General features: G+C 39.7%; 1 protein-coding gene across 1 annotated transcript; it reads left to right on the top strand.

Moving 5' to 3' along the window:
• The first annotated feature begins 6374 nt into the window (after nt 1-6374).
• Nucleotides 6375-8986, top strand: LOC117879134 (kinetochore-associated protein 1-like). The gene is given in 2 exon segments (XM_034774103.1): nt 6375-8316; nt 8319-8986. Coding segments are annotated over 2 exon segments (2610 nt in total).
• The last annotated feature ends 559 nt before the right edge of the window (nt 8987-9545 follow it).

Genomic DNA, 9545 nt, shown 5'->3' with positions numbered 1-9545 from the left:
TGAAAGGGGGTTCCAAAGAGGATGGATCTAGACAGTTCTCAGTGGTAGCTGATGACAGAACAAGGAGTAATGGTCTCAAGTTGCAGTGGGGGAGGTTTAGGTTGGATATTAGGAAAAACTTTTTCACTAGGAAGGTGGTGAAGCCCTGGATTGGGTTACCTAGGGAGGTGGTGGAATCTCCTTCCTTAGAGGTTTTTAAGGTCAGGCTTGACAAAGCCCTGGCTGGGATGATTTAGTTGGGGATTGGTCCTGCTTTGAGTAGGGGGTTGGACTAGATGACCTCCTGAGGTCCCTTCCAACCCTGATATTCTGTGATTCTATGATCTTTAGGCCCCCTTACTCTCCTGTGCTATCATATAGAACAAGTCACAATTTTGTCCATGAAGGGGCATTGCTCTATGTGTTTCAGAGCCTTTAGTGTAGATTCTTCCAAAAGGGGGATCAAAGCAGAAGGAATACTTCACTGAACAGCCTGCCAGCCACAGCATTGCACTCACAGGCACTTGCAAAAGTGGATTTAATTAATGAATACATGTTGAATCAAGAAAATTGCAGGACCTACTGAAAAATGTTGACCCACCACTTCTGGGGTTCCCTGTCTCACAATGGCACATAATCATTTGATTACAAAACCAGATTATATCATCAATATCTACAATAATATAACTTCAGATACTACTACTACTATGTGGTATACAAATATTTTAGGAAAGAAACTGAAAGGTATGTTAGACACAAGACACCTTTCCAATTAATATCTTTATCCTTTTGACAACAGCAATTGCACTTGCTTTTGTAAGGAAGACATGTTTAGCCAAGTAGTTTAATTACTGTTACTGAAAATGGTTAATACTTATATTTTAAAACTGCCTAGTTCTAATTTTTTTTAAATGAACAACACTGGCTCAAAGATTTTTCCTATCTGATGCACACAAGGTGGTTTCATAACTGGAAAAGCCTGTAATTTGCTATTTTCTATCAAATGTCTCTCCACCTCTAGCTTAATTACAGCTTAGTTCCTTGATGACCCTTTATCGATTCTTGCACAATCATTCACACATTCCTGAGAGAAGTCTGCAGATGAATGAGGTGGATTTTAAGATCTTTAAATTTACTGGGTTTCATATGGGCCATGGACCCTTAGCAAAAATACCAATACTCACATCTGTAACTCATATTTTCATTTACTTGATCTACTTCTATATTTTTATCAGCTGATCACCATTTGTTGTATCTTGAAATCAAAAACATATAGGGAAAGAATGTAATAATCCCAGCTGGAAGTTTTTGTCTGGATTTATTTCCTACAGTGTATGTGATAAGATATTGGGCGGGGAAGGAGGGGCAGAGGCAGAGAGGACAGGAGTTAGAGCTCTTCTCCAAAGAAATTTTTTGCTCATGAATCCCTTTGAAATATTATTTTCTTTGTTGACCTGCATATGCACTTCATTTAAAAAAAAAAGATACGATCTGTAGAACTGAGAGAAAGGTGTTCAGGACTATGTGAAATTCAGTGCCAGCTTACAAGACCTCTTCCATCAACCTATGACTTTGGTTGTCATCTTCATCACTGATAAGCTTTTTGCAATCTTCTGGCGAAAAACCAAAAAAGTATTATGATAGCAGATTCCAATAAGCAAGAAACTGATCCAGAAAGAGGAACAAAAACCCCAGACAAGCCAACAGAACAACGTGGAGTCTTTTCCAAATAATTGAATACAGTATATGATTAAATAATATCATAATTTATGTTGAATAACAGCCTAGACAAACTCAGAAAGCTTTAAAACATTAAAACTTACTTTATACAGGGTTTATTAAGCTATTTGGCTCTACTGCTCTGGCCTATATTTGACAGTCTTTTAGATAAGACGATTCCTCTTCTACCCCTGAACAGTGTGAGTGGGTACATTTGTGTTACCTGATCTCTTCTATTCTGTTTTATATAGGTTCTTATACCACTCTCATACCTGAGTCCCTTCCAGTAGTGTAGTAAGCAGTGTGACTAACATTTGTCATGTGTTTGTTCTCCCATCCTCTCCCCAGGAGAGAAGGGTGGGCAGTGGAGTGTCTTGTTTTTATTTATTTATTTTATTCATTTATTTACACATTTATATAATACGTGTGTGTGTGTTTTACTATGGATTTGTATTATGGAAGAGAAGGTCAAAGAAATGTGCCTTGTAGTTGGAGTGGAAGACAGTGAAATTTGTGATGGTCCTTAGGTCCTGTGGGAATTCATTCCACCGCCTTGGGTCAGCCTGCAATTGTACTTGCAAATTCTCAGTTTGTATAGCTAGTCACAATAGCTGAGAATTTAAATGCAAGTGTGTAATTCGGAAGCATTTTTATGCAACAACCATAGGCCTCCTTTCTTAAAACAAATTTGACCCATAAAAAAATATAAGGATACTCAGAGTCAAGGTTCCCATGGCAATGGTAACTGATAGAGTATCTTATTACATGGCCAATTAACATAGGACAGTCTAACATACTGCTGGGTAACTTTTTAAATAATATATTTTAAGATAGCTCAAGTGATTCCTGCTTTTTGGCACAAAATCAACTGGACCAACATTTTTCAAATTTACTCCCAGGATGGCAGAGAAATTCAGCCCAGAAAGAATATTTATGCCCAAGTTACTAATGACCAAAATAAGAAATGAAATAGTCATCTGGCCTTTAACCTGCTGTGTAATGTTAGAGATACAAAAGACTTGCCAACTTTGTCCTAATACTATTCTAGGCACAATTTTCCAGAACTCTGAAATAGCAGAGTAGAGTAGCCATTGTTACACTTTTCAAGTGTAACTGAGCTGGCAGTAAGACAATTATGAATGATTGAATATTACACTAATCACTATAAATACAACTGTATTGTACTTTATCTAAGGGATTTATTGAAGCATACTGTCTTGCTTCCATATAGTACCTATTTTACAGTAAAAGACACAAAAAAACACTATTTGTAATGTATAAGGCTGCTAGGGTGGAATACTGTCATTTTCATAAAGCTAAAGCTAAGCTTGGAAAGGAAGTTTGTACTACAGGATACTCCAAGGAATAACATGAAGGCCTAGATGGTGCATGGAGTCATAGCAATAGCCTGCAGAGAAGGATTACAGATTTCCTGCTGACTATGAAATATTTGCATTTATGATATTGAATAAAACAGGGTAGATAGTGAGGAGTAAGAACAAACAGGATAATAGGTAACAAAACTTGATGAAAATTGGAGATGACTGAAAACTTGGAGTTGGAAAATGCCTTTACATTATAGCCCTGAATTAGGCTTGGTTTGGGGTTGCAGCATCCTGAGGGTAACTGGCAAGAATATGAGCATTGGCAGTTGTAGGCTGCATTATCATTTAGACTATAATTTCATCTCATCCACAGTCATGCCCCCATTTCCTTTGGGGTAATGTGTGCTCTGGAGGGACCAGTCTTTGCATTCCCCTGGGCATATAGTCTGTGATTGTTCTTGGCCCTTGTGTAGGTTTCCCTGTCATTATCTGGTCCTAACTACATAGCCACCAGAAACTGTAAAGCTACTCTTTACAATGAACTGCAATTTAATACTATCTTCCTGTTGCAATAATGCACACAGTCAGCACAATTATTTGGACTATACTGTACCTGGATTTAAAGAACAGCAGCTACAGCTAGGTTGGTAATATTATGGATGAAAAGAAAGACCATGGGGAGAAGGAAAAATTAATGTGTCTAAAAAAGTTGCCACCCCCAACTTCTGACAACAGCTTTCATTCCTGATGCTGTTGGACCTGATCCTGTTTCACATATAGACCCACTGACTTGAAGGACTACTCCTAGGAGTTAGGGTTTGCAAGATTGGGCTGATATTTGGGAACTATAGCTTGTTTTAGTGCTATTTTTATTCATTTTGTAGATCTGGAATTTATTTATGTGATGAACTTTGCCAACCAAGTCAACTAACTATTTTTAGTTCTTCACAATGTTTATAGCTCCAGTTATAATCTGCTTTTCCTGAAAAAGATTGCTATTTTGGTCCCTTGCTTTTTCCCTTGTGCAAAACAAGAACATTTTACAGCTAATATTTTCCATTGTTGTAGAATTTTATCAGTGACCTTTGTGACAGAACAAAGTTTCTAACTTTAGTCATGCAAAATTATTCAGAAAGAGTCATTCAAACATGGTTCATCCATACTATTCCAGAAATCTTAGTGCTGTCCCTGGAGTAGAAGATTATGTTGTCTATTGGGAGTGGTACACAAATAGACAGTATAACACCATATAGTGTGTTCTATTATTTCTAGTTTACTCTATTCTTCTTTTGTATTCTATATAGATTCTTGTATTACTGTACATCTCTGTAGTATCCAAGTACCTTCCAGTAGTGCATTGAGATGTTACTAACATCTGACACATATAGTTTGTTTTCTCCCGCAGATTCTCTCCAGGTAAGAGCTATGTGTGCAGTGCAAGGTTTTGTTTTGGCTGGGCTTGGTTCTTGGTTTATATGGTTTGTTTTGCTTTGTTTTTTTTTTAAATGCTACTACATGTTTATGTTAGAGAAGGCAGAATGAAGAAGTGGCCTTGCAGTTGGAGCGGGGTGGTGAGGTTTGTGTTGGTCCTTAGTTCCTGGGGGAGTTTATTCCACAGACTGGAACCAGCACCCAAGAAAGCGCTGTCTCCTCCAAAGATTAGCTTTCTTCCTGTAGTAGAAAATTCCACTTGTCAGTGGAGCAGAGTTGTCAATCACAGAAAACAGCACAGAGCTTTCTTATGTATTTATACCATGCCTGTCTCTGTAGCTGCAAAGGAAGAAAAAAGAAAGCAGGGAATGTAAAATTCAGTAGAAAACAAATCTATGCTTTATAAAATATAACAATGATTATAATAACGGCTCAGTTAATGTCTTTGTCATGATACTATTCTTATTCCTTCTTAGAACAGTCAAAAAGTTCATTTCCATATCTTCAGCAAATAGCATTTTAGTCAGAGTGTGTATTATTAAGGCTATGTTTTAGTCACAGGTATTTTTAGTAAAAGTCATGGACAGGTCACAGCCAGTAAACAAAAATTCATGGCCCGTGACCTGTCCATGACTCATACTATTTACCCCTGACTAAATCTTGGGGGAATGGCGGTGGCCCAGGGAGTGCCGCGGGTGCTCAGGGGGGCAGCCCAGGGGGTGCTGCAGGTGCTGGGGAGCAGACAGGGGGCACTGTGGGTGCTGGGGGGGGCAGCCCAGGACCCCTGCTGGTGCTGGGGGGGGCAGTTGGCAGGGCTGGCAGGCTCCCTACCTGGCTCCGCGCTTCCCCAGAAGCAGCAACATCCCCCTCCCTCATCTCCTAGGCAGAGAGGTGTGACCAGATAGCTCTGCGCGCTGCCTCCGCCAAGAGCACTGGCTCCACAGTCCCACTGGCCAGGAACCACAGCCAATGACAGCTGCAGGGGTGGTGCTTGCAGGTGGAGGCAGCGTGCAGAGCTTCCTGACCATGCCTCTGCCTAGGAGCTGAGCGAGGGGGATGTCACCAGTTCCAGGGAGCCCCTCGAAGTAAGTGCCACCCAGAGCCCTTACCCGTCCCATGCCCCAACCCCCTGCCCCCTCTCACACCCAAACTCCTGTGCTGCTTGGGGAGGGAGGACACGGTGGCCTGAGAGTGCCCCAGCAGCAGCCAGTGTGACTGGCCCAAGGGCTGCCTGAAAATCAGCATCATCAGTGTGTCTTTCTCTCACATGTGTAGTATCAGCATTTCTACTCATAATCACATCAAGGCAGATACTCAAGTAGTGTAAATTGTTATAGTTCTCTCAAGCTGCCTGGAGTGGCTCAAGGACATGAGTACCAACCTCAGGGCAGACTATTTAGAAGCATGGTACACACCCAAAATTGTTTATGAGTTCTATACTTAGATTTCACCAAGCATCAAGTGTGAACTCCTCAGGCACTACAACAGCCTTAACATGGAGTCACAGACCATACCCTTGGGTACTCCAGTATATTTTGCCACCCAGACAAGCTTGCCTTTGTGATAGATGGTCCCTTACACCAAAAATCACAACACTATTCAGGTTACTCCCAAACCCAAAGGACTGATCACTTATGCCAGATCAATTGCACTCTAGTTATTATACCACATACAATGCTTATAGACAATCCTATAATAAGCTAACTAAAGACTTATTAACTAAGAAAGAGAAATTCAGTAGAAAATGAGTTATTTACAAGGTGAAAATAGGTAAGGTTATACACACAAATGAGTTACAGTCTTAGGTTCGAAAAGATGGAAAAAACTTTTATAATATAAATATAATGGCGGCAAGCCTGGGAGTGAGGGGGTGATGGCCGGCTTTCACTTCCTGGAGCTGAGGTAAAGAATTTCTTCAACATGTGGAATTATATTGAACTTCTGACAAACGATGACACAGGAAGTGGACGACTGAACATAGGTTCGAGACATGAATGTGGAACTGCCCTGTACCAAGAGAATACGCTAGTTAAAATAACTTCCTCTGAAAAGGTCTTGTGTAATCCAAAACTATATGCATGCAACTCAAGTGATGGCTGTATTATTGTGGCTGACAGATCAGTGGCACTTCTTGATAGCATTTGCCAGTCCTTTCAGATGCACATCCAGTTTGATACTGAAGTGGATGTGGTTGGGTTGCGTCAAAAAGGGCAGTTTCTTGTAGTCGGTGAGAGAAGTGGTAACCTACATCTTATTCATGTACCATCAAAGCAAACTTTGCTAACTAATGTTTTTGTTCAGAAATCTGCAAATGAAAAGACTTATCTAAACCTTATTATAGAAAAAGATAATGCAGATGGAGGAATCTATCATATATTCATTCTCACAAGCAATGGATTCTTTTGAATAATGTGCCTCACACTTGCAAAAATTCAGGAAGCAATTGACAAGATGGACATGATTACAGCAAAGAAGTTACAAGGAATGATCAAGACTGCTTATATTTCTACAAAGGATTATCACACCCTTGGTTGTCTGAATTTTGTGATTGGCGACTCGATGAACAACATCCTGCTGATAATTGGGGGTCAAGGTGACTGTGTGCTCTCCAAATGGGAGGTGGATCCTAGTAAAAATCTGGTGTCTGTTCAAAGTTTTGCTGATTCAAGTTTGATTAAAGATGCAGTGCAATTTCAGGTCATAGACAACTTGTTTGTCTTGGATAAGGAAAACATTTTGAGCATGTGGGATGTTTATTCTCTTACCTTGATTTGGGATTGGCCTTTAGTTCATATTGAAGAATTTCTTCTAACTACAGAATCAGATTCTTCTTCAGTCATAAGACAAGGGGTTGCTAGCCTTAAACTAATAAACTTGACAGTACCTGTTAATAAACAGATGAGAAACCTCACGGTTTTTTCACTGCCTGCAATGCACCTGCTCTATTCTTTAGAAGTATCTGTTGTTTCTTCACTCGTTCAAAGTGGAATCAGCACAGATACAATATATTTTTTGGAAGGAATTAATGAAAATCACCAAAAGTCCCCTGAAGGCCCGGTGTCTGTTTTAGTATTGAGAAGTTTAACAGAAGCCTTGCCAGAAAACAGATTAAGACGCTTACTTCACAAACACAAGTTTACTGAAGCTGAGAATTTTGCGATTCAGTTTGGACTGGATGTTGAGCTTGTTTACAAAGTAAAAGCAAGTGCTATTTTAGAGAAATTGGCTTCATCTTCCATTGGGAGTTATGGTCAAACAGTTTGGTTAGACCTTGTGGATGAAGCTAAAGAAAATCTGCATGAAACACAGGATAACCATTTTGTAGTGGATTACTGTATAAATGCTCCATGGCCAACGTATGAAACAACTCAGTAAATGTTAAACTACGCTAAAATCAGAATCTTGAAGAGAGATGAACAAATGATTGCTTCCTTATCTGATGGGGTTCAAGTTTCCATAACAGAAGTACTGAGAGCTCAAGCAAGGCTAACTACTTTCTATGGAGTCTTTGGACCAGAGAAATTCAGTGGAATTGCTTGGAATGAATTCTTGAATAATGAAGATATTTTCAAGAACATCCTTTTTCAACTACAAGAAGGCAATCTCCCTTGTGTGCAATACCTCTGGCTTAGGCATCAGGCAGATTTTGAAAGCAGCTTTGATGTGAAAATGCTGGAGGACCTGCTTAACACAATCTGTGCCACCATTCCTGTAAAAGAACTGTCTGTGTGGTTTAAAAATGTTGTGATTCCCTTTGTAAGGAGGGTTGTGCCAAAAGGACAGAAAATATTAGCAAAATAGCTGGAACAAGGAGCTCGAAATCTTGAATTAACTGATAAGGCAAATTGGCCAGAAAATGGACTTCAGAGGTGTTTTTTACAAGTAAAAATCCAGGTGTACTGGGACTGGCATCTTCCTGGCATTGGATTCCCTTGAAGTGTGATGATTGCGAAGAGGTCCACCGGTTAAAGCAGCTTGTAAATTATTTACAAGAGTTGGTGGAGATCCGCAAAAAATACAGTTGCAAACTAGCGCTCTGGGATTTTGAAAAGGAGAATGCAAGTACAATAGTATTCCGCATGTTTGATAAACTTTTGGCACCAGAGCTCATTCCATCCATTTTGGAGAAGTTTATAAAGCCATATATACATGAACATAATCTACAACAGGATGAACTTCTCTTGCAGTATATAAAGGACTTGCTAGAACGCTGTCGTATACGATCTACATCAGTGTTTGAAACTGCATGGGAGGCAAAGGCAATAGCTGTCATTGGCTGCATATCTGATACAGATCTGGTATTTGATGCAGTACTGCAGATAATGCATGGTGCTGTGGTGCCTTGGAGTACAGCTGTGGAGCAGCTGGTGAAGCAGCATTTGGAAATGAAACATGTCAAAGTGAAGTTATTGCAGGACAGCTTCAGACTAATGGAGATGAAGACGCTTTTACGGGGCTACGGAATAAGAGATAATAATCTTTTAAAGGACAAACAGATGATAATGAGACTGGTGAAATACATACTTTTATAATAAGCAAGCACTATATGTTCTTTATGTCTATGCAGGCCAAACACGGGGGATCTTTTGCTTATGTTTAATAATCCTTGCTCCTCAGAGTCCAAGCAGCATATAGTTTCTTCTTGTTGAGGATTTTTCTTCCCATTCAGAGTTCAAGCTGTTGGGATGAGTTTACCTACACATCTCCTCTTCATGGGAAGTGGGAAGGAATGCAATTAACAAAGTCTTCATTCTCTGATGTGTCACAATAGCTCATTTGGCTTCTTGTGGGCAGGACCTAACACCTCCTGTAGGAAGACAGCATTTTACATTAGTTAATGCTTTTTTCCTGTTTGAGTTACAGAGGCTTACAACGCAAACACACAATATAACCTTATAACATGGAATACAAATGTTAAGTGAGATTACTACCTGCAGCATCTTACAATCATTTCATAAAGTCTAAACACTAAACACATTTTTATTAGCCTAATACCTATTTTAACAATACTAACACACAGGCGAGTCAGACTGGTTTCTAGCTATGTATTTGTCAGTGTTCAGTTGAGGTCTAGGGGCCTTGGTATGAGCT

Source organism: Trachemys scripta, chromosome 6 (assembly GCF_013100865.1).
Source record: "Trachemys scripta elegans isolate TJP31775 chromosome 6, CAS_Tse_1.0, whole genome shotgun sequence".
Taxonomy (NCBI): domain Eukaryota; kingdom Metazoa; phylum Chordata; order Testudines; family Emydidae; genus Trachemys; species Trachemys scripta.
This window is presented reverse-complemented; position numbering and strand designations above follow the sequence as displayed.